This window comes from Ochotona curzoniae, unplaced genomic scaffold, assembly GCF_017591425.1.
Source record: "Ochotona curzoniae isolate NIBS_2020 unplaced genomic scaffold, NIBS_Ocur_1.0 contig_3622, whole genome shotgun sequence".
In the NCBI taxonomy this organism is placed as follows: Eukaryota; Metazoa; Chordata; class Mammalia; order Lagomorpha; family Ochotonidae; genus Ochotona; species Ochotona curzoniae.
Window position 1 is genome coordinate 13790365 of NW_024465926.1, and position 24965 is coordinate 13815329.

Genomic DNA, 24965 nt, shown 5'->3' on the forward strand with positions numbered 1-24965 from the left:
TTGAGTGTCACCTTAAGTTCTTCCTTTCTTCTAGCATGGTCTCATCTTACCTGGTGCATCATGGCTATTGTGCTACAGCCACAGCTTTTGCACGAATGACTGAAACCCCGATTCAGGAAGAACAGGCGTCCATAAAGAACAGACAAAGTAAGGTTTATTCTCTTTTCCCTTTTCCCTTCCTTACCCGTTCCTAACTCTGCTCTATGGCTCATGCCAGGCCTGGATAAGCTTTTACAGACTCATTGAGCCAGCCCTAGTTGCATTGCTCTCTCTCGTTGCCCAGGTGGACAGTTGGCAGCCTGGGAACATCTCAGAGCATCCTGCCCCATACAGCTGCTGAAGGCCAGGCCCTGGTGTGGCTAGATCATACTCCGTGCCTTATGTCCTCCTCCCTGAATCCCATTCAACCTACTGTTCATGTTCCTCTTGATAGAAAATACCTACCTTTCCCACTGTTGACTCACTCTTAGTAGTTCTGCCAGACTGAGGCCTGAAGTGGTCAGACAAGACAAAGCTCATGCTTAGCAGCTGTATGGTAGTCCTTCTCTCTCTGTTCCCCAACCCTAATCTTGTCCTTTGTACTCAGCCTAGGAAGCTCTCCTACCCAGAGTCTGTGATAGCCTCTGTGTTCTGTGTTTGGGTTCTTTCGTGGCAGAAGGGTGTTGGGTAAAAAGAGAAGATCCCAAAAGGGAGCTAGAAGAGTATAGGCAAGTGTGTGTGTGGACATGTGTGTTTGTGTGTGCCTGCTTGCATCTCTGAGCTGGTGTCTTTGTGTATGTGCATGTGTCTGTGTCTCCCAGAGAAACTGTGTCCAGCTACACACACCGACAGGGATCCCAGAGTTGGGATCTGCAAATGAGAGAACCTCACATGCAAGACTCTCTCTCCCAGCAAGATGCACCAGGCCCCAGGACAAGAGGAAGCAAGCAACCACAAGATGCTGATGACCGGAGTGATGTCCACATCGTAGGTGCCAGTGCAAGGAGGATGACCTCTCTCCCAGCAAGGGAACATGCTACAGCTGCTGAAGATTGCCAAGATGTGGGCCTCTGCCCAGACAGTAGTGTGTTCCTGTTGCCACCTCCCTGTGAGGCCTAGGAAGAGAAGTCTGTCTGAAGAGGAATCCCTCAATCCACCAGCTGCCTGGGTGCCTATTTCTGGATCACTCTATAGCCATCCCTCCCAAGGGCCTTGGTGACCTGCATCCCATCACTGCCGGCCTTGAGCCTACCCTCCCATTGCTGGGATAGAAGTTCCCCTTCTCTGCCAGTCTTATTCTTAAGGACTATGGATATTTGGCCAAAAACAGATGGGTCACAGGGCTAGATGGTCAGGCTTTCCCTTTAATTTCTTCTGTGATTATCTCCAGCTGGACAGATGCTCTGAGGCAGCCCATCTGTCTCTTGGCTGGCCCCTGCTTCAAGGCATGTGGCTGTGAGCAGCATCTGCAGCCTTCTCACTGCCATATTCTTGCTTTCCAGAGATCCAGAGGCTGGTGTTGGAGGGCCGCGTGGGTGAGGCCATTGAAACCACCCAGCACTTCTACCCAGGGCTTCTGGAGCACAATCCCAACCTGCTCTTCATGCTCAAGTAAGTATTTGGTACTACCAGCCTTGGTAGAATTTCAGATGGTGGTGGGGCCAGATAGCCCGGGCCGAGCCTAGAGCATTGTTGCTCTGCTCCCTCTGCAGGTGCCGACAGTTTGTGGAGATGGTGAATGGGACCGACAGTGAGGTCCGCAGCTTGTGCTCCCGAAGCCCCAAGTCCCAGGACAGCTACCCTGACTCCCCCAGCCTCAGCCCCCGCCATGGCCCCAGTAGTTCCCACATGCACAACACAGGTCAGCCACTCTCCACAGGGCTCTGGGACGAAAAAAAGCTATCCCTTGTGCCCACCTGAGCCTGTCTGAGGGCCCACTGCCAGATTTGGGGGAATGGAAATGGGATTGCTGGGGTTATTCCCTAGACCTCACTTGATGGCAAGTTGCCCTCTTCTGGTTGTTCCCGGCTTCTAGGAGCAGACAGTCCCAGCTGCAGCAATGGCATCGCATCCACCAAGAGCAAACAGAATCACAGTAAATATCCTGCACCCAGCTCCTCGTCCTCATCTTCCTCGTCCTCATCTTCCTCATCCCCATCCTCTGTCAATTACTCCGAGTCCAACTCAACAGACTCCACCAAGTCCCAGCCCCACAGCAGTACCAGTAACCAGGAGACCAGGTGACTGTCCTGCTTGACTTTGTCCTGCAGCAACCAGGCCCTCATTAGTTTGTTGTTTGAAGCTGTCCTCTGCCCTTTATTCCCCTGCCCCCTCTCAGGCCTGTGCCTGGACTACAAGCATTGGCTCAGGCTTCCATCCCTACTCAGATTTAGCTGCCACTTCCCTTGACCTTGACTTTTTCCAGGGTTGTTAGTACTGCCAGGCTGAAAATGTGGCACCTCCCTGGGGTGGGCATTGTAGTACAGTTAGGTAAGCTGCCACTGGAGACGCCAGCATGTTATATCAGAGTTGTGGTTCAAGTTCTGGCTGTTCCACTTACAATTTATCTTCTGCTAATGTACTTGGAAATGCATCAAAGGATACTTCAAGTTCTTGAGTCCCTGCCACTCACATGGAAAACTCAAAAGAGTTTCTGGATTCTGGCTTCAGCCTGGCCTAGCTCTGCTCTTTGCAGGCAAACCATGGAATGGAAGAATCTCTGTCTCTTGTTCTTTTTCTCACTCCTTCTCACTTCCTCCATCCCTGTCTCTCTCTTAGTCCCTCCCTTCTGCCTTTCAAATGAACAAATTAAACAGAACAGAACAGAACATGATATCTTCCAAGGAGGCCTCCATTTTTGAACAGGCTGGGTCTGTCAGAACTCCCAGGGTCTATAATGAAGAAACTTTATTCTGTATTGGGCTGTGGGAGGCCAGTTTGGGTGGGCAGGTGTCTAGGCTGGAGGCTGCAGTCCCAAATAACTGTCAGTGATCCCCAGGCATGTCTCAAGGCTGACCCAGTTGGGCTCCCAGTCAGGACCAGAGGGGTACCCACTGAGGACCGTGGGACCCAGACACGAGATGAGGGAGATTGTAGACGACAGGTGTCAACTCAGAGGAGGGACAGGGAGAGGAGAAGTGTGGAGGCCGTCCCAGGACAAGAGTGGGAATCAGAAGGCTGGCCTTTGTATGTAGCTAGTGTCACACAGGGCCAGGTGTTGGAGCCTGGGAATCTTGGGCTGTCCCTTCATGTTTCCGGAGACCTTTGGTTTACAGAACACTTTGTAAAACTTGATTATTGGCTCCTTGGCCAACTCCTACCTTAATCCTTCTCCACAGCGACAGTGAGATGGAGATGGAGGCAGAGCATTATCCCAATGGTGTGCTGGAAAGCATGGCCACGCGCATTGTCAATGGTGCCTACAAGCATGAAGACCTGCAGACAGATGAATCCAGCATGGGTGAGGGCTGTGCCCTAGTGTAACCCAGCATCAAGGCCCTGTTGGGTCTTGATGCCCTGTTTCCCCTGGGAGGGAGCTAGGATGGGCATGCTGTGGCAATTTGAGAAGCTCTAACCAGGGCCCATGGCTTCCTCAGCCAGCTGGGGGATGTGTCCTTGAGGAAACTCCAAATAAGTAGGAAAGCATAGGTGTCCTGCCAGGGCTCCTGTCCTTACACTGGGGCCTAGAGAGAGTTTGAGAGTATGGGCACTCTTAGGAATGCCATGCTCCTGTGCACGCTCTTGATAAGGGAACTTGTGAGCCCTGCTTGATCCCTGTGTGTGAGGAGGAAAGATACTGAGAGCAGCCCCATTATGCTGCTCAACCAGGTCCTCCTAGCAAAAGTTGCAGCTCACCTAGGTCCTGCCCATTCCACCCTGGTCCTGCCCTTCTTATCCTTCTCTTCTCCCTCCTGACATGTTCTTTGCTGCGCTCTGGGTGCAGATGATGGCCATCCACGGAGGCAACTGTGTGGGGGCAACCAGGCTGCCACAGAAAAGATTATCCTGTTTGGCCGAGAGTTGCAGGCTCTGAGTGAGCAGCTGGGCCGGGAATATGGCAAGAATTTGGCACACAAAGAGATGCTACAGGTATGGGACAAGTCAAGTTCTTCCACAGAACAGGGCCCCATGGTGCTGGGAGTAGGGTGGCTCTGGATTGGTCCAAGGGACAGCAAGAACAAGTAGAGGTTTCTAATTGTGGGAAGTAGCTCCCTCGAGGAGACTGCCTTCTCCACATCCTAGAGTGGACACGTCCTTGCCTGATCCCACTTTCCAAGTATGTTGAGCTCTGGTGTGCGCGACACAGGGTCCTGTGATTTCTGGAGCCATGTGGACAAGTGTGCTATAGTCCTCTCAAAAGTGCCTTGTCCCGTAGGATGCCTTCAGCCTCCTGGCGTACTCAGACCCCTGGAATTGCCCAGTTGGCCAGCAGCTTGACCCCATCCAGAGGGAACCTGTGTGTGCTGCCCTCAACAGCGCCATTTTAGGTGAGTGGCTCTAACCAAACTGAGGGTGGGTCCATGAGTGCCTGAGGAGGTCCCCTCTGTGCTCTCCCTAAGGAGAGCTGGTGTTGGGCCAGTCAGAGCAGCAAGTTCTGCACAGTTTTTGTCTGCTGACTCATAAGACTACTGGATGCCAGGGGCTGAACCTAAACCCTGACCTCCCTCTGCTCACCTAAGTTGGCTGCTGGAGCATGTCAGGTTTTGGGCCATGACCATGAACTTGGGCTAGCCCAACTGCTGTGAAGAAAGCCAATGTCCTTGGGTTTCTGGCATAACTGCAAGGGCTGTGGCCTGGTGGCTGCGACATCCACCAAGACTAAACACTGTAACCCAAGAGAGTCCATTCCCTCCATTTTCCACCCCTAAGGGAAATTTGACCTATGCCAAAGCACTGAGCATGGCATGACAGCCTTGTCTCTCCCTACAGAGTCTCAGAATCTGCCAAAGCAGCCCCCTCTGATGCTCGCCCTGGGCCAAGCATCTGAATGTCTACGGCTTATGGCCCGAGCAGGCCTGGGATCTTGCTCCTTTGCCAGAGTCGACGACTACTTGCACTAGCTGACCGTGCTGGCTGCCCCACCTGGCCTTCCATGGGCCCCAGGACTGGAGCAGCCCTGCCCTCCATAGGCACCTGGCACAGGGACCTGGAAGCCATGGGCAGAGTCCACTCCTCCTGCCTGGCCTTTTCCTTCTACCTTTCTCTCCTTTCCCCCTCCCAGCCTCTTTTCTCCTCTGCTCCTCTTTCTTCCTTTCTTTTCCCCACTCTATTTCTTTTCCCCCAATCCTTTCACATGCAGCAGCCCATGACATAGTATTGGCTGGTTACTGTTGTGTAGCGCCTTTACTTGGAAAGAGGGTTTTGTTTTGAGGAGGGGTTGGGGGTTTTTTAATCTTTTTTTTTTTTCCCTCCTGACTGAGCCACCAGTATTTATCTCTGGAGAGTTTGTGCTGAGCTGGTTTCTGCTAATTTAGTAAGGAAGCCTATCCAAATTGGTGATAGCTTATTATTTTCATAAGTAAAAAAATGAGATTATATATAAAAATATATATATTGAAAGAAAAAAGACACAGTATTTATCATAGTGTTAGTGGTCCAGCACCTCTTAGGTGAGGCTGTCCAGACGCCATATGTTTTTATTTGAGTCCAACTCGTTAAAAAGGAATTATCTTTGTTCCCTCAGCCAAGTGATCTGTTTATTTTAGGCTCCCCCTGTGTTGAGCTGCACGTCCATCTGCAGTCCAGGGAAGCCGCATGGTTTTTGGGGTGAGCCATTTGGTAAGCAGGGTCAGGCTAAGCTGGTTTGCAGCATGCCATGACATATATGTTCATAGACCCCTAAGAGCTGAACTGAGCTGAGAACTGCAGGCCGAGAGTCCAGCAAAGGGGTGAGTTGGCCCAAGGCCACACAGCAAAGCAAAGGCGCAGAGGGTCCTCGGCCAGCATGCTGTCTGCCACTCCACCCTCTCTCTGCCTGCTTTGCCCCTATCTCTTCTCCTCTCGGCGCCCTGCCTTCCTTTTTTTCGATGGCCAAATAATTCATTTACTTAATTGACTGCCTGGAAGCTACCTGCCTTTGACCTGGGAGCTGCTGTATGCAAGCTGCTGGAAGACTCCACTCTCAGGATGGAGGCCCTGGAGGACAGGGGCTGCTTTCTCCCTGCCTGAATCTTCATGTGCACACAACTCCGTTGGGATTGATGTTTTCTGTGGAGAAACTGGTTCCTCGTTGAGGCAGGTTTGTTGGCTAGCTGGAATGAGTTCAGCCTTTTGACATCCCTGGACCAGGAGTCACTGCAGCTGCGCCCCAGGCACTCACAGGAAACACTGTTAGGAGCATTGCCGACCAGACAGAGGGACTCCTTGGGCCTAACAGGTGGATCCTCAAGCTGGTGGAGTAAAGCAGTCTTCCTACTACAAGGGAATCAGGAGAGGAAGGGCTGGAATGGCTGTGCCCAAGAGAAGGAAGGGGCAGAGCTGCACCACAATGTGAGCAAGCCCAAACAGCCCCTGCCAAGAGCCAGGTCACCTATGCTGGGCCAGAAGGTACACATGCAGTCCCCACCTGGATCTGAGCTCCATGTCACAGGACATAGGAATGGTTAGTGTGGCCTGAAATCAGTCCCTGCCCAGCAACCTGAACTGGGCCCATTGTACAAATTTCCTGAGCAAGAAAAATGATCAAGTTGGACCAACTCCTGGTGATGGGGCCAGATCAATGGCCTGTGCTCATCCTGAGTTTTGCCCTGGGAGGTGATCCTGAGGCTGTTGCTTTTCCTTGGTCCCTGCTAGGATCTGCCTGGCAGCCCACAGATGTTGCCTGACAGGAGTTATTGTTTGTCTATAAAGGAGATGCATTCTTCTTCACAGGGCTGAGCTCCAATACCCAGAAGTTGGAAACATTAGGCTGTTCAAACGCTAATCATGTAACAATCCTGTTAAAACCAGTGGTGTTCACTGCTGCATTGGGGTTCTGGAAACATCTCCATCCATCTTTACCTTTTACAGTAAGGAAACAAGCCCCAGAGATGAAATTGTTTGGCTAAAGTTACACAGCAAATTAGTGGCAGAGCCAAGACTAACTTTGTATCTGTGCTTTTGGCACACTGTTTAGTCTTGAAGCTGAATGGCAGAGGAGGGTTTAAGTTGATGTAGCCTCTCACAGCATCTGAGTAACTGATCCCTTTAGGAGTTCGTTAGGGATGGGGATGGGTGCCTGGGTTTGGATTATGGAGTAGCTGAGAGAGGGTCCAGAAGGGCTCAAGACATTTGTGTGCTATATGGAATTGAGTGTCCCCCTGGTTCGTTCTTGATACCTGTGGCCACCTCCCCACTTTCTGTGCCTTATCTCACTGTTTCAGCTGAGTTCAAGTTGTTTACTCTGTTCCTCTCCCAAGGGGCTCTCTGTCCCAGTTGGACCGTTCATCTTGGGGACATAAGCCTTTGCCTCACATACCGTGGAGAGGGCCAACACCAAGCTGCTGAGCCCGCTGCCTTGCTGTTAGGCCTGGTTGGCCTGCCAGCCCAGGGGCCCCCCAGATGCACACCTGGCCCCACCTGCCCACCTCCAGGCTGGATCTGACCCATGGGAGCTGAGAAAGACTTGGTCCTATTAGACTATCCAGCCCTTGCGGAGCAGCCTTCCCTACTCACCTTCCCTGTGTGGCACCATGTGGTTTCTTTGAAAGTGGAAACTGGCAGACCACTCAAAGCCAGAACCTCTTCTCTTGGCCCAAATGGGTCAGTTAGTGATGGGTATAGATGTCAGAACAGGGACACCATGTGGCAGAGAAGTAGTGACTTGCTGGCAACCCAGCGCCTTCATATCCCTTAAGCAAGCACAAAGGTGAGGCAGAGGACTGTTGGAGCTGAAAGTTCCTTTGATTGCTCACAACTCAGGTATGTATGCTGTGTGGCAGCTGGTCAGCAGAGGCCTGCCTAATGCCAGTCCCGGGCATCTGGACATGTGGCCAGACTGGTTCCTGTGGCTGTCTGTGGCACCCACCTCTTTGCGTGGGCTTCTTCTCTATTAATAACTACAGTTGAAACAGGCATCTTCCACATTGTGCACACTGGTTCTGCCTTTGTCCTTGCAAGTTGATAACTTGGCATTAGCATGAAATTTGTGGGCATGGGAGGGTTGAGAGAATTCTAACATAAAACATCCTATTAAAGTTGTACTTGAGAGATGAGAAAAAAAAAAAACTCCTGTTGTATTTTGACAGAATTATTTTTATTAAAATACACATCCATGAGCAGTCCTGTGTGTCTGGTCTTTGAGTTTTTCTGCAGCATTGTGCAACATGTCCTGTCCTAGAGGATTTGGATGCTCCCTGGTTCATCTCTTGAATGTGTAGGACCCTTTAGGTCTCCTCATGGAACACTCCTTAAAGCCAGATGTTTGCAAGATGTTTACTGTAAAAATTTAATTGAAAGGCAGAATGGGGCCTGGTGCAATATCTCAGTGGCTAAATCCTCACCTTCCAAGCACCAGGATGCCATATGGGTGCTGGTTCCTGTCCCAGCTGCTCCACTTCCCATCTAGCTCCCTGCTTGTGGCCTGGGAAAGCAGTGGAGGACGGCCCAAAGCCTTGGGACCCTGCACCCATGTGGGAGACCTGAAGAGAACCTCCTGGCTCCTGCCTTCAGATCGGCTCAGCTCTGGGTATTGCAGCCACTTCAGGAGTGAAGATCTTTCTCTAGCTCTGGCCTCTGTAAATCTACCTTTCCAATAAAAATCTTGAAAAAGCTACACAGTTTTTTTTTCTCTTCTTTTAAAATATAATTGCATTTATTTTTGTTGGGAAGGCAGACTCAGAGGCGAGAGAGTCCACACAGGAACCTGAGAAGACAGGCCAATCATTCAGAGCTAGCAGTTTGGAAGTATAAGAGTTCATGAACTCTTCTTGAAAAGCAGAGATCTTACACCTGATGGCTCACTGTTTGCATGTCCCTAACAGCCAGGGCCGACCCAGGCCAAAGCCAGGTGCTTGGAGCTCCACCCAGGATCCCAATTGCCTGGCAAGGAACTGGATCCCAGATGAGGCAGCTCAAAGTCCACCAGACCCTCATATGGGATGCGGGCGTTACCTGCCCTGAGAACTGGTCTACAAAAACAGGTCATTGCTTAACGTTACATGCCGATGACGGCCAAGCACAATGCCCAGATGCTTCTCTTGATGCCAGTTGGTGGACTCTGCAGATAAGTAGCTGAGAAACCTCGGATCACCACAGTCAAAACCGCCAGGGTCGTCGGAATCGAAGGACCAACGCCTCTCAACAAGTCCAATTAGGCTCCGCCCCCAATAGCGAGCATGCGCAACTCCTGCTCTAGGCCCCTCCCACCACGGGCTCGCCCCTTGTCACCGAACATGCGCAGTTCTTCCTCCGGCCCGCCCCTCCCTTTTCCAGAACCCCCTGTTCCTTAGAAACGAGGTGGCGTGTTCCCGACGGCGGCGAGCTCGACCTCGGTGCCCGCATATCCTGCCAGCTTCTTTCAAGGCAGACAGGTGGTCCCCGAGGTCCGTCCGGACCCATGGTCTCCCGTACGGCGCAGGGTGAGCGATGCCAGCGTGCCAGGTGAGAGGCCGCCCGAGGCGGCGGGTGAGGGCGAAGGAGGGCATGGCGCGGCCGCGGGCGGGCGCCGGCTCGGCCTCCTGCGCCGCCGCCGGCACCCTGGGTCGCAGCCGTGGAAATGTTGGGCGGGAGGCTGGAGGGGACTTTTCTGACTGCTGGCGCCCGCGCTCCGTTTGAGTCTCCCTCCCGGTCCCAGAAATAACAGCTGTCCGTTTGCTCGGAGAACTGGAGGATTTCGGATCCCCTGAGGACCTCGGGCATGAACTTTTCCCTGTAGAAACAGGGCAGCCTAGGTTCCCCCGCCCGGTACGGAACAGACACCCTACCTGTGTGTGGAGGAAGATGTCGAAGATGCGGAAGCCTCAAACAAAGGGCTCGTACGGTAGCGGGTCCAACCTCAGGATGAGACGGGAGTGTGAGGGGGTGCATCTTTGTGTGAGACGCTGATGTTCAAGTGACAGGTGGGCGGTCGCCTCTGCCGGCCTCTAAGTGCCCTCGTGGCGCGTTTCCGTGGTCCTTGCCTGATTTTGAAGCTGAGAGAGGCAGCAGGTGGACTGGAGACAAAAGGTGAGGAAAGGTATACTCTTCGAGGCCTTAATCCATTTTGAATGAGAAGGGAGGAGGGGGCCCAGGAGATGAGGGGGTCACCGACCCTCCAACTATGGCAGGGTGGGAAAAAGGGGAGAGACTAGCCAAGTTTACCGCAGCATTGGGTGGTGCCAGAAAGGTTAGAAACCCGTGTGTGGATGCTCATTGTTCTGAGTATCCTGCCAGTTAGGATAGAAGGTAGTGCCCTCCTCAGAAAGGCCACAGCCAGGGCCAGCCCTCCCTGTGGGATCATCTGTGAAGGGGCACAAGGACAGCCCCCAGAAGCCGAGTGTGGTCTTTCAGCGCTTACAACCCGAAAGGGGAGATGCTTAAAGTGCTGGGAGTTAGAAGAGATGGTTGTCTTTGAGGCAGGAAAGCTAGATTCAGTCTTGATAAAGTCATTTCCTTCTGAAAAGCTACACCGGAAAACAGAAGAGTTTGAAGGCCATTCATTTTAGGGAAGCCTGGAAAACTCAGCCTGCTTTTAAGCTGGGAGAATCTGGCTGGACTCTGGTGGCCCTTTTCAGCAAGCCTGTTACAGATGCAGATCCTGTTGTGGGAGACATTCTCTTCTCACCTGGTTGTCTCATTGCCTCTGGAGAGTGACTGATCTATGGCTATTTTGATTTTCTAGGAAAATTCAGATTTAGTTTGATTTCTATAGCAGTATTAGAACCTATGAGTCAAGTTGTGGGCTTGATGGGACTCATTTTCAGGGTATAATTAATTTGGCAACAGGATATTTTTCTTCCTGCTACAGAGGAATAGAGAAGAGTGAAAGTATGATCATGTGAATAAGTCACATCACTCTAGGGAAGATAGCTCAGTCTTAGGCTCATAAATCACTGCCAGCCCAGAAGTGAAGATAACCACGGCTGTACATTTTACTGACTTGCATGTCTGAAGTCATTTTGTGTAAATACTGGAAGGGGCATAATAGGACGTTATCGAAAGTGTCATGTAATCTGTGGTGGAAATGTCAGTACGTTAAGTAAATTGTCAGGAAATCTTTATGACAAGTGTCACATTCTTTGTAGAAATCCTCTTTAGTGTCAAACTAAAGGGCAGTAAGACAAGTAGGCCCAAATCAAGGTCCGGTGAACAGGGAAGCAATTGCTGTCTATAGAACTTGATGAGATGCAGGAAGGTACCTTGAACGTAGGCTGAATCTGAGCTGTTGCAGAAGACATTGTTTAAATGGGGCAGCAGTATGTCCCATGGAGTTGTTTGTGTTTTGTGAGATGGGACAGCTAGAAAGATACTCTCAGAGAAGAAAGGTGGACTTAGAGAGAACTCTCAAAGTGTTTAGTTGCTATGTCAGTGAAACCTTTGACAAATAATTACTTAACATCCACTCCATTTTCTGGGTCAGTGGAAGATAACAAATCTGTCCTATAATGAAATATTCAACAGTATTTGATAAGGTCAGCCATGAGGAAGCTTTACCAGATAAACCGGTAATGCTCACAGGATCTGCTTTCACTGAACTGATTGTGTAGTTTTACCATGAGAGAAGAAATTAGATAAGGATGCATTATCTTCTGATGAATCTGAAACACAGAGGTTAGTGTTAGAAAGCATGAGACATTGGGAAGACTACTAACTTTGAGAAGCAAGAAAAAAGTATCTTTCTGATGCTTGAGAACCCATTTGTACGTGTTTACAGTAGGGAATCTGCTTCTCCTAGAAAAAAAGTCAATGGGAAGTTTGTTGTGTGTGAGAATTTGTATATGATATATAATAGAGGGGTTGGCATTATGAGCTAGCAGATTGAGCTATTACACCAGCATCCCATTTGGGTGCTTGTTTGAGTCCTGACTGTTCCAGTTCCAGTCCAGCTCCCTCCTAATGCACCTGGGAGAGCAGAAGAGGATGGCCCAAGTTCTTGGCACCCCGCACCTATACCAGATGAAGCTCCTGACTCCTGTATTCATCGAGTATCAGCTCTGGCCATCATGGCCATTTGGGGAGTGAACCAGCAGGTGGAACATTCTCTGTCTTGCTCTCTGTCTCTCCTATTTCTGTAACCTGAATTCCAAATAACTAAATAAATCTATAAAATATAGAATGAAATATTTTTCTGACGCACAAAGCTGATACTTTTTTAAACAAAATAGGTATCTAGTAAACTTGAGTTCAAATGTCCAGATTACTTAAAAATTAGAAGTCGGGGTTTTAAAAAGTGAAAATGAGAACTACCTGAAGTACACTTAAGTTCACAGAATAGGATGCTGAGACAGACCTGCAAGTGATAAGACTTCCCCACACTCTGACGGCCCGCTTATGGATTAGGATTAGGTCAAGAATGAGCTCACTGAAGTATCTTCTCTTCCAGACAAAGGAAATGAAAAATTTCTGTCTCATGATGATGAGACTAAACAATTAGAAAATAAGGATTCAACATTAAGAAGAAAGACATAAAGGCTTCTGTCTAAATATACTTGAACCTTGCCTTTAAGCACTTGTCCTCTTTTTAAGATTTATTTGTTTAAAAGGCAGAGTGACAGAAAAAGGGAGAATAGACCTTGTATTCCCAAATAGCTATAACAGCCAGAGCTGGGCCAGGCCAAAGCCTGTATCCAGGTCACCTGTATGGAGAGCAAAAACCAAGCACTTTTTTTTTTTTAAAAATCAAGCACTGCCTTCCCAGGGAGGCAGGCTCATTAAGAGGAAGCTGGATCAGAAGTAGAGGAACAGGACTTGAACTGGCACTCCAGTATAGGATGCAGGCATTCCAAACTGCAGCTTAACTGGCTTTGCCACCATAGCCCCAAGCATTAGTTGTTTAGTTCCTGCTCTGTTGGTTCTCAGTGTGGCTTGGTAGTGTTTAGTTCTGTCCTAAATACTGTTGGTTCTAAGTGTAGCCATTGCTAAAATGCATCCTGTTTGAGACACAGGCTAGTCTTGGGATTGTTGGGAGGCTAGCTCATTCTGCCACGCCACCTATCAGAGCTGTTCCCAAAAACTGTTTGTCTGAGTTTTGTGCTCTATAGTGAAGGATTAAGAGTAAAGGCTTTGGGGCCCGGCACAATGGCGCAAGTGGTTAAGGTCCTCGCCTTGCACACCCGGGATCCCATATGGGCGCCGGTTCTAATCCCGGAAGCCCCGCTTCCCTTCCAGCTCCCTGCCTGTGGCCTGGGAAAGCAGTCGAGGATGGCCCAAAGCTTTGGGACCCTGCACCCACGTGGGAGACCCGGAAGAGGCTCCTGGCTTCGGATTGGCACAGCACCGGCCATTGTGCTCACTTGGGGAGTGAATCATCGGACGGAAGATCTTCCTCTCTGTCTCTCCTCCTCTCTGTATATCTGCCTTTCCAATGAAAATAAAATAAATCTTTAAAAAATAAAAAGGAGTAAAGGCTTTGAAAAAATGGAGCTGAGTACTGAATGCAGTCTTCTTTCCTGGGCTAATACAGCTGTGCTACTTTCAGACTGGCAGTGTTCAATTTCTCATAAGCATAGATAACTGTAAAAATAGAGAAATCCAAAACATTTCTACTTGGCATTACTGTATCACTTTAAACTCAAAAACTTTTATTTTTTTTTTTCCCACATAGTTTACTTAGATGATACCTTGGGGAAATCATAGTTTTCTGAATCTTTTTTTTTTTTTTCAAAGGGAAAGAGAAAGAACTTTTATCCACGGTTTCACTCCCCAGATGGCCACAACAGCCAGGACTGAGCCAGGCCAAACCCAGGAGCCTTATCTGGGTGTCAGGGACCCAAGCATTTGTGTCATCATTCCATTGCTTTCCTAGGCCATTAACATGGAGTTGGATTAGAAGTGGAGGAGCTGGAATATGAGCTGGCACCCATGTGGGATACTGGCATTGCTTTATTCATTACGCCTCAATGCTGGCCCTGACTATGATTTCTTAGCCTGTATAATTTACAACAGAAAACAAAGTAAAAAGAATATAAGCATGTAATCTTAGAAAAATGAAAAGATGGCGACAGATGTTCATATATATATATATATATATATATATACATACCTTTTTAAGAATTATTTATTTTTATTGGAAAGGAAGATCAGATTTATAGAGAGTGAGAAACAAGGATTTCCCATGTGCTGATTCACTGCTCAAATGGCCTGCAGTGGCCAAAGCTGAGCCAATCCAAAGCCAAGAGCCAGGAGCTTCTTCCAGGCCTCCCATATGGGTTCAGGGTCCCAAGGGTTTGGGCCATCCTCAGCTGCTTTTTCTGTCCACAAGCAGTGGAGCAGCTGGGACCTGAATCAGTGCTCATGTAGGATCCTGGTGCTTGCAAGGTGACGTGGTGGTCGTGGAGCCATTGTGCCAGATTCATAAATCTTCCTTTAAAAAAATAAGGGGGTGGGGAGTGTTAACTCAGCATACAAAATTGTGTATAAAATTTTGTCACAAATATCAAATAAATGTAAAAGCAAAACTAAAAATTTTAAAAATACTTTTTCTATAATGTGTGGATATTGTAAAAATAAACACCTTTAGAAGTTTCTCGCTGGTAATAAGTGATATTGAAGTGATGTTGAATCCTTCTTTTTGAGGATTTTCAGTTCACCTTTTCTTAGTCTAGTAGACTTGGTTTGTTAGTGGGGAAAACTATGGCAGGGACTATGTAGCACCAGTGTTTCCTGTCTCAGGTACAGAGAAGCACGCAGAAATAAAGTTACCTGGATAATGAATTTCTAAGTGTATAATTAAAAGGTGACTTACATATTTTATGCTGCTTAAGAAACTGCATTTTGTTTGGTGCTTTATGGCATTTTTTGTAAACTTCTGTTTGTTCTCATTTTATTTGAAAAGCAGAAGGAGACGAGGATAGAGATCTTCCATATACTAGTTCACTCCTCAGATGCCCGTAACATCCAGGGCTAGGACAAACCAAAGCCAGGAGTTTAGAACTCAATTGAGATCTTAAAATACTGGAGGTATAACCTGCTACATTAGCTGGAAGCTGGATCAGAAGTGGAGGCAGAATTAGAACCAGGGAGTCTGAAATGGGAAGCAGGTAGTGACTTAATTGTTGAGTCAGTACCTTTTGCCAACAGGTGGTTTTGATCCTGAGAGTCCCTTTGGTGCTGGTTAGTAGATAGCATCTCAGAGTATATTGAAATAAATATAGGATGTTTCATGTGTAAGTGGCTTCTGCAAGCTATGGTGCCTCTTGCCAGGCCATGTTTCATCCCTGTGGGTGCTCCTCTGCAGTGGCTCTGGGAGCATGTGAGGTGATGTTTTCCGGTCTGGCATCTTCTGATTGTCAGGGAGTGGGAGGATGCTAGAACAGTCATACCTCTTGTTAATTCTTGACCGTTCTACAAACTAAGGTGTCAGGGAACCCAACTTCTGTTTTGGAGCATTGGGGAAAATAATTTTATATAGCCTTCCCTATCTGTTGGTGTGTTCAGAATAAGTCAGTATACTTCACTTTAAGAGTTATTTGCAAGAAAAAGCACTCCCATTCTCTGATTTCACTCCCCTAATGCCTGCAAGCTGGGAACTCAATCTAGATCCACATATGGATTTCAGGGCCCCAACTATGTGAGCCATCACCACTGTCTCCAAGGGTCTGAGTTACTAGGAACCTGGACTCAGAAGCTGAAGCCAAGGATTGAATGCAGATGCTCCAGTGTGGGATGCAGGTATGCTAATTGGCATCTTAGTTGTGCTACACTACATGCCTGCCCCTAAATCTTACTTATTCATTAAAGATTTAGTTGTTGTTATTACAAAGGCTGATTTACAGAAACGAGAAACAGAGAAAAATCCTCTTTCCACTGGTTCATTCGCCAAGCTGCTGCAGCAGCCAGAGCTGAGCCAATCTGAAGCCAAGAGCCAGGAACTAGGATACAGGGCCCAAAGGTTTTGGGCCATCCTCTATTGCTTTCCCAGGCCACAAGCAGGGAGCTGGATGGGAACAGGAGTGGCCAGGATTAGAACTGGTACCCATTGGGATCCTGGTACTTGTGAGGTGATGATTTAGCCACTGAGATATCGCACCCCCACTCCCCATCATAATTAAATGGCCATTTTGGTTCCCTATCCCTGGGCTTGCTCCTGGTCATGTTAATTTCAGTTATGATTTTTTGTTTCTCCTTCCTTCAGTGCTTAAATTCTTATATTGTTAGTCAAAGAATTTTTTTGTTTTTTAATTTATCTTAGATTATATAAAAGGCAAAGGGAGAGATCTTCCATCTGCTAGTTCACTACCCAAATTCCTGCAACAGCTGCAGCTGGATCAGGTAGAAGCCAGGTGTTCAGAATTTAGCTGGGTCTTCCACATGGGTGGCAGGGACCCAAGCACTTGAGCTCACACCTTCTGCCTCCCAAGATGTGTATTAACAGGAATCTGGATTGGAAGTGGGGTAACTGGGGCTTAAACATTTACTCTTATGTGGAATGTGGCTGCCCCTAATAGCAGCTTATCGTGCTATGCCACCTGTCTGTCTCCAAAGAACATTTAAATAAATTTAAGTAATTTCTAAATTATATAGGAGAGCTGTCCCCGTGGAAGCGACGAAGGGACTGGCTCTGAGAGTTGGAACGAACTGGAGCGTGTCACCCCTTCATGCAGCAGTGGTCACTCGTGTCTCGTGGGCTTGCTGTGTTGCTCTGCACCGCTGCAGCTGCCGCAGCACCATGACTGTGCTCATCGTGCTCCTGTCCATGCTGGTCGCAGGTGTCGTGGGGAATGAGTTTAGTGTCTTAAGATCACCAGAGTCTGTTGTTTTCCGCAACGGAGGCTGGCCGATACCAGGAGAGCGAATCCCAGATGTGGCTGCACTGTCCATGGGCTTCTCTGTAGAAGACGACCTTTCTTGGCCGGGACTGGCAGTGGGTAGCCTGTTCCACCGGCCTCAGGCTACTGTTATAGTGACGGTGAAAGGAGTGAACAAACTTGCTCTGCCTCTGGACAGTGCTATCTCATACCCATTGGAGAATGCAGTACCTTTTAGTCTTGACAGTCTTGCAGATTCCATTCATTCTTTGTTTTCAGAAGAAACTCCTATAGTTTTGGAGTTGGCTCCCAGTGAAGAAAGAGTGTATATGGTGGGGAAGGCAAACTCAGTGTTTGAAGACCTCTCAGTAACGTTGGGACAGCTCCACAATCGCCTGTTACACAATAACTCCATCCTCAGTTCTCTTCCCCTCAATTCTCTGAGTAGGAACAATGAAGTTGACCTACTCTTTCTTTCTGAACTGCAAATGTTGCATGACATTTCAAGTCTGTTGTCTCAGCAGCAGCATCTAGCCAAGGATCCTTCTCCGGATTTGTATTCCCTGGAACTGGCAGGTTTGGCTGAAGTTGGGAAACATTATGGGGAAGACTCTGAGCAATTCCAAGACGCTTCCAGGATCCTTGTGGACACACTGCAGAAGTTTGCAGATGATATGTATAATCTTTATGGTGGGAATGCTGTGGTAGAGTTAGTGACGGTCAAATCATTTGACACAGCCCTTGTGAGGAAGACAAGAGCAATCCTGGAGACAAGACAAGAGAACCCAGCAACTCCCTACAACCTTGCATATAAATATAATTTTGAATATCCAGTGGTTTTCAACATGATACTTTGGATCATGATCGCCTTGGCCTTGGCTGTGATTGTCACCTCTTACAATATGTGGAACATGGATCCTGGATATGATAGCATCATTTATAGGATGACAAACCAGAAGATTCGAGTGGATTGAACTTGGCTTATTTGAAACTTTAAAAGGTTTAGAAATTGGTTGTTTTATTAAAATACACCTTTTAGTGTGGTTTAAAGTGGATAGTGTACTTTAAATTTATATATAAAAAAGCAAATTTTGTTTTGTGTGTGCCTGTGGGTTTTCTTAGAATAATAGTATTGGTATGAATTTAATTGTGTAATATAGATTCCATAATATGCTCAAATACTGTGACATAGCCACCTAAAATAGCTTTCTCCTTTAATAAAGTCTGAAATACACATTGAATGAAATGTGAAAGAGTGACCTTTATTATTTATGTTAGAAAATGCACTGAATTTATTAGAGAAGCTGAATTTATTAGAGAAACTTATCAGTGTTTAACTTCCACAGAAGATAGAGAAATTTCATGTTTAGGTGATTAAAACTGTGAGCCATTTGTACATGTCTTAGTTTTATGTAAATACTCCTGAAATGAGAGAAAAGGGTTTTAACTTAGTGCAGTCCCATAATATGGATGTGATTGTACAGTCTCTTTGTTCTGGAACTGTCTCTGATGGACAAGGTAGCTGGTTTTTAACTTTTGCATCTGTGATGAGACCAACTTTGTGGTGTTTAGATGATTGTAGTTACACACACAGAAACAAATCTTTGGGAGACAGCTTGAGGCATGAATATAAAATGTTTTCAGTAATTATTCACTTGTAATATTCCTGTGATTTGTGGCAGTTTCATTCTATAGAGTACTAAGTGGAAGTGAATGATTTCTACTTCTCCTATGAAAGTGAACCAGTTTCTGGTAAGAGTGACAAAGAATGATTCCAAAAATCAACAATATAGGACTGTTTCAAAAATATTTTGAAGTGTGAGTTCTTTATGTTGTAGCAGATTTCCCTGTTGCACATTAGTGAAAGCAAAAGCGTAGTGTGGCAAAGGCTGTGCTGAGACCAGATCATTTTACATGACACATTTAGCAACCAGAAGATTGCTAAGTCACAGCTGGTGGTGTGGTATATAGCCCTAATGGTAAGCAGTTTTCTGTGTACTTGTTTGCAGAAAGAAGGTATGCAGATGGAAGACTCTAGACAAAACCAGTTCCTGGGGAGGTGTTTAACCTCTCCAGTAGTGCCCAAAGGCCATGTGACAGAGAATTAGAGAATACTGATGGGCACCCTCAGAATACCATACCCTGGGCAGATATTTCACCTAGGGATTAGATGCTGGTTAGGATGCCCGCGTACCCAGGTCAGGGTATCTGACTTTGGCCCTCCCCCAGCCCTGGCTGTTGCAGGCATTTGGGAAGTGAACCAGTGAGTGGATCCCCGCTCTCCCTCACTGTCTCCCTTGTTTCTTTAAAGAAAAAAAAAAATGAACAAATATCTTGCCTTAAATCCAGGAGGAAGGTAAATAGGTGACCCAGAGTGTTTTTTGCTGGGTTCAACATAGTGCTGAACTTTAAGGTGCCATTTGTGGTGCTGGCATTCAATATCAGTTTATCAGAGCCCCAGCTGTTCTGCTTCCAATAGAGCTTCCTGCTGATGCACCTAGGTAAGCTCAAGTGCTTGGGTCCCTTGGCACCCATGTAGGCAAACTGGATGAGGTTCTTGACCCAACGTTGGCCTCATTTAGCTCTGGTTGTTGAACTATTTGGAGACTAACCCAATGGATGGGAGATTTCACTTTGCTCCACTCCCCTCCGCTCCCCTCCCCTGTCCTCTGCTTCTGTTCCCTCTGCTCCCCTCCCCTCCGCTCTCCTCCTCTTCCTTCCCCTCCCCTCTTTTCCTCTTCTTCCCTTCCGCTCCCCTCCCTTCCTTTCCTCTCCCCCCCCTCCTCTCCTCTCCTCTTAATCTTTCCTTCTTATTCTTTGTGTTATTCTACTTTTAAAATAAGTAAATAGACCCAGCTGTCCCACTCTTAGGAATATGCCCAAAAGAAATTAAAACTACATATGAGAAGGGGATCTGTAACCCTATGATTATAGCAGCAAAATCTACAATAGCAAAGACATGGAAAGATGCCAGGTGCCGATCCAAAGAGGAGTGGCTAAAGAAACTGTGGTACTCTACTCCATGGAATATTATTCAGCCATTAAAAAGAAAGAAATTATGCAATTTGGAACTAGATGGTCCCTACTCCATGGAATATTATTCAGCCATTAAAAAGAAGGAAATTATGTAATTTGGAACTAGATGGTCCCAACTAGAGACCATTATGCTCAGTGAAATAAATCAGAGAAAGAGAAATACCATATGTTCTCTGTAATGTAAGGAATCGATCATGCAGATTGGAATGTATAGTGGTGGAGTAATGGAGAGTATCATATCCAGATCTGAAGATACAATGCAGCATGCGTCTGTACTTCCAAACAAAAGATGGACTCCTGCTGAAAGTGTTGGATATATCTAGACAATGGAATGGATAATAGACTGTCTGACATTGTCTGTACCAGCAATGTTGGGGCACACTTAAATAACACACTGTTGGAATTGTAAGTCCTTATGAAGAGTTGTGACATTATGGGAAAAATCAGTTGGGGGATGGAAATCAGGGGAAGGGGAATCCCAGACTATACATTATATATGCATTGTATATATTGTACAATAAATTTCAAAAATAAAAATTAAAAAATAAATAAGTCTTAAAAAAAAAAAGACGTAAATAAGCAGTGGCTAAGTCTTTGCCTTGCAAGTGCGAGAATTCTATATGGGTGCCAGCTTGTGTCCCAGCTGCCTGCAGCCGGGACGAACTGGCACATGTAAGGTGAGGACTTTAGCCACTAGGGTACAGCTCCAGGCCCCAGTAAATAATTCTTAAAAACAGAAACAAGGTGTCTTATTCTGCTAAGAAATGACTTTTTATTTTCTTTGGTAAAGATTTATTAGTTATTTGGGGTTTTTGTTTTTAAATCAAGAACCTTCTTTTTTTAAGATTTATTTTATTTTTATTACAAAGTCAGATATATAGAGAGGAGGAGAGACAGAGAGGAATATCTTCCATTCACTAATTCACTTCCCAAGTGAGCATAACGGCCGGTGCTGTGCCAGTCCGGAGCCAGGAGCCAGGAACTTCCTCCAGGTCTCCCACACAGGTGCAGGATCCCAAAGCGTTGGGCTGTCCTCAACTGCTTTCCCAGGCCACAAGCAGGGAGCTGGATGGGAAGTGGAGCCGCCGGGATTAGAACTGGCGCCCATATGGGATCCCAGCACGTTCAGGGCAATGACTTTGCTGCTAGGCCACTGTGCCGGGCCCAAGATTTATTAGTTATTTGAAAGGCAGAGTTATAAAGAGAGAGGTAGAGACACAGAGGTCTTCCATGCACTGATTCACATGCTAAATGGCTGCAATGGCCAGATTAGGGCCAAGAGCTTTTTCTGGGTTTTCCACATGATTGCAGCGTTCATCCTCCATTGCATTCCCAGGCACATTAGCATGGAACTGGATCAAAAGTGAAGCAACTGGAACTTGACTAATGCCCGTGTGGGATGCTGCAGGTGATAACTTCACTTCCTACATCACAGCACCAACCCCTAGGAGCAGAGCACTTACAACCATACCATAGGTGGGAAGTGCCTCCAGTCAAATAGGTTTGCCCACTGAAAATTGTTTCTCATCATAATAGCAACTCACTGTCTTCTTGGGACCACAGGTGAAGTCAAAATCTGTCACACAGCTCTCTCTAGAGGTAGCCACTTTCCCATGTGTCAGGGACTGGTGTGGTTTACCTTGTGAATGAAAGGCAAAGTAGAGTCTCTTCACCACTTGCCACCGTGAAGGATCGCAGAGCTCCATGTTCCCGTGTTAAAGCAGTCCTTGGTGTTCAGCCACAGGTGTGGCAAGAAGTGGAGACTGTCCACTCCATGGACCTCGTCTGTTTGGATCACTCCTGTGTGCCCCAGCTCCTGGCCTAATGCCTGGCTCATTGTGGCATTAAAAATACTGGGGAATGAATGAGGAAAGAACTCTGGGGACTGGATATTGTGCCATAAAAAGGATTGGAGGAGCACAGCAGGAGGTTCATGTTTAAAGAGTTCAGGTTGGGAGGAGCTGGTAAGTCACCCAGAGAAGAATTTCCAGGAAAGTGTGGAGCAGGGTGTGGGGACTGCAGGCAGGAGTTGGGAACTGCTGGCATGGAAGACGTGGTGAGGTTGACAAATGAGACAACATCACATAGGAAGTGTGTAGGGTTGAGACCAGAGTTCTCAGCTTGGTGTCACTGGTTAAGCAATATTAGAAAAATAAAATGTTGTTATTGTCATATTTTAAGGAACAGTAGACCTAATATAGTTTCCCCCATTACAATAATCAGCTAAAGCTTTTAAATAGGTACTTCTCTGGGTGTTAAATTTGCTTCTCTTTTATGACCCGATTTAGCTGGCTCTTTGGTAGATTGGCAGTTACGCTTCATGGAACAGGTCATTAGGCCTGTCATTAGTGTTCCTCATGGGACACTGTGTGGAGAGGTGGATGGATTGGGGGGGGGGGTGGAGCCTGTGTCTCTGCTGAGTCCATGGTGGCTACCTCACAGTTCACTGCCATGTCAGCTTGGAAAGATGGTGGTCAGCCTGTCTTTCATTGGTTTTGTATCTGTTTTTGTTCTCAGTGGGATGTTGTAAATCTGTAACCCTGTCATAGAGTTAGTGTAGAGACAATCAAAGTAAAGACATATTAGCAAAGAGCCAGATTGGAAGTGGGGCAGCTGAGATTGGCACAAATGCCCATATGGGATGCCAGTGTCATAGGCAACCTGAGGTTAGAATCCAGGAGCTTCATCCAGGTCTTGCACTTGGGTACAGGATCCCAAGGCTTTGGAACAACATCTATTGCCTTCCCAGGCCACAAGCAGGGCGCTGGGGGGAAGGGAGGTGGCCAGGATACAAACTGGCGCCTATATAGGATCACGGCGCATGAAAGGCAAGGACTTCAGCTGCCAGGCTACTGAGCCAGACCCCACAAACTGGTTTTTAAAGACATTGGGCAGCTGTGGTTTTTGTTACTCAAACTACCACTGTCAGAATTTTTATCATTATTCAATCCTAGAGTGTGTTTAGGGCCTTTCTCGCAAGCCTTACTAAGAAAATTTATTTATTTATGTATTTGAAAAGCATAATTACGGGGGGGGGGGGATGAATAGAAGGGAGGATTTACTCCCTAATGGTCACAACAGCCATGACTAGATCTCCTGCATGTGCAGGGGCTGAACACTTGGGCTATCTTTTTGCTTTCCTAGGTGCATTAATAGGGAGCTGAATTGCAAGTGGAGCAGGTGGGACTCAAACCACTGTACATATGGGAAGCCCACGGTACAGGCAGAAGCTTTACCTGCTATACCCCAGTGCTTCCCCACAAGGAACTTAATTTAAAAATATTACAGCTATGTCATTTTTAAAGAGATTTATTTATTTTTATTGCAAAGTCAGAGATACAGAGAGGAGGAGAGACAGAGAGGAGGAGAGATAGAAAGATCTTCCGCCCTAGGATTCACTCCCCAAGTGAGCGCAACAGCCGGTGCTGTGCCAATCCAGAGCCAGGAGCCAGGAACCTCCTCCAGGTCTCCCACGCAGGTGCAGGGTCCCAAGGCTTTAGGTCGTCCTCGACTGCGTTCCCAGGCCACAAGCAGGGAGCTGGATGGGAAGTAGAGCAGCCAGGATTAGAACCAGTGCCCATATGGGATCCTGGTGTGTTCAAGGTGAGGACTTTAGCCGCTAGGCCACCATGCCAGGCCCCAGAATATCATTTAACACAGCTATAAATAAAACTGATTTTATCCTGTTTCCTGTCCTTTACCTTTATAACATTTATCTTGGGTTGTAAAACTGCATGTAGAAGTGTTTATTTGATGGTCTTATCTCTCCTGGTAACTATACTCCATGCAAGCAGAACCTTACCAAAGTAGCCTATCTTTTGTCTATGTCTTTCCAAGTTGTATTTTTAAAACTTATTAATGAATCAATTTGCATGAATCATAGATATCATTTTTAAAGGATTATTTATTTTTATTGGAAAGGCAGATTTACAGAGAGAAGGAGAAACAAAGATCTGGTTGGTTCATTTCCCAAGTGGCCACAACAGCTGGAGCTAAGCTGATCCAAAGACAGGAGCTTCTTCTGGGTCTCCCACATGGGTGCAGGTTCCCAAGGTTTTAGGTCATAAGCAGGCCGTAAGCAGGGAGTTGGATGAGAATTGTAGCAGCCAGGATATGAACTCATGGCTGTATGGAATCCCAGTGCATGCAAGGCAAGGATTTTAGGCACTAGGCTACTACACCAAGCCCAGATGTCATTTTAAAATTACATTGAGATGGAGCAGGCATTTGGCCTAACAGTTTAAATGCATACATCCCTCATTGGAGCACCTAGAGTTTATAGCTGGCTCCAGATCTTCGTTTTAAACATTTATTTGTTTATTATTTGAAATGCAGAATGACAGAAAAAGAGTGAGATAAAGAACTCTTCTGGGGCCCGGCGCAATGGCGTGGTGGTTAGAGGTCCTCGCCTTGCACGCCCGGGATCCCATATGGGCGCTGGTTCTGATCCCGGAAGCCCCGCTTCCCATCCAGCTCCCTGCCTGTGGCCCGGGAAAGCAGTTGAGGATGACCCAAAACTTTGGGACCCTGCACCTGCGCGGAAGACCCAGAAGAGGCTCCTGGCTTCAGATTGGCATAGCATCGGTCGCTCACTTGGGGAGTGAATCATCGGACGGAAGATCTTCTTCTCTGTCTCTCCTCTCTGTATATCCGCTTTTCCAATAAAAATTAAAAAATAAATCTTTAAAAAAAAAAAAAAGAGCTCTTCTGTCCCCTGGGTCACTCCTCAAACGCCTGCAACAGCCAGGGCTGAACCGCACTAAAGCCAGGAGCCTGGATCTCCCGAGCACTTGGACCCCCTTCCCTGCCTTTCCAGGCCTGTTAGCAGGGATGCTGTCATTGCAAGTGGTGGCTTAATGTGCTGTACCATAACAAGGGCCCCTTGCTTCAGCTGCTGACTCCAGCTTCTTGTTGATGCTTATCCTGGGAGGCAGCTCTGATGACTAAAGTGATTGGGCTTCTCCCACCCAAACAAGAGACTTATGCCGAGTCCCAAGCTCTGCTGGGCCCAGCCTTAGTCCCTGGGCCTAGCCTTAGTCCTTATGAGCATCTGAAGAATAAGCTGGTGGATAGGAACTCTGTCCCTCT

At 47.2% G+C, this 24965-nt stretch overlaps 3 protein-coding genes across 4 annotated transcripts in view; all 3 read left to right on the forward strand.

Annotated features, from left to right (window-relative positions):
- The window catches only part of RANBP10 (RAN binding protein 10), a 59633-nt gene extending 51396 nt beyond the window's left edge, over window positions 1–8237 (forward strand). Inside the window, exons 7-14 of the mRNA XM_040982521.1 lie at window positions 35–147; window positions 1482–1590; window positions 1692–1840; window positions 2015–2219; window positions 3318–3439; window positions 3923–4068; window positions 4355–4466; window positions 4909–8237. Of these exons, the coding sequence (XP_040838455.1) occupies window positions 35–147; window positions 1482–1590; window positions 1692–1840; window positions 2015–2219; window positions 3318–3439; window positions 3923–4068; window positions 4355–4466; window positions 4909–5039 (1087 nt within the window). The 3' untranslated portion in view covers window positions 5040–8237. The remainder of the gene's footprint in view (window positions 1–34; window positions 148–1481; window positions 1591–1691; window positions 1841–2014; window positions 2220–3317; window positions 3440–3922; window positions 4069–4354; window positions 4467–4908) is intronic.
- A 1240-nt stretch (window positions 8238–9477) lies between these two features.
- GFOD2 (glucose-fructose oxidoreductase domain containing 2) overlaps window positions 9478–24965 on the forward strand; it is a 40331-nt gene continuing 24843 nt past the window's right edge. Inside the window, exon 1 of the mRNA XM_040982524.1 lies at window positions 9478–9558. The gene's annotated coding sequence lies outside the window, so the exon portion shown is untranslated. The remainder of the gene's footprint in view (window positions 9559–24965) is intronic.
- Window positions 9480–18082, forward strand: LOC121157994 (renin receptor-like). 2 transcript variants are annotated; one of them, XM_040982522.1, is made up of 2 exons: window positions 9480–9558; window positions 16618–18082. In XM_040982522.1, the coding sequence occupies exons 1-2, from the start codon at window positions 9515–9517 to the stop codon at window positions 17813–17815; spliced, it is 1242 nt and encodes a 413-aa protein (XP_040838456.1). In that variant the 5' UTR covers window positions 9480–9514; the 3' UTR covers window positions 17816–18082. The 2 variants fall into 2 exon arrangements, with proteins under 2 accessions (XP_040838456.1, XP_040838457.1); XM_040982523.1 differs by lacking the exon at window positions 9480–9558 and adding an exon at window positions 14991–15765.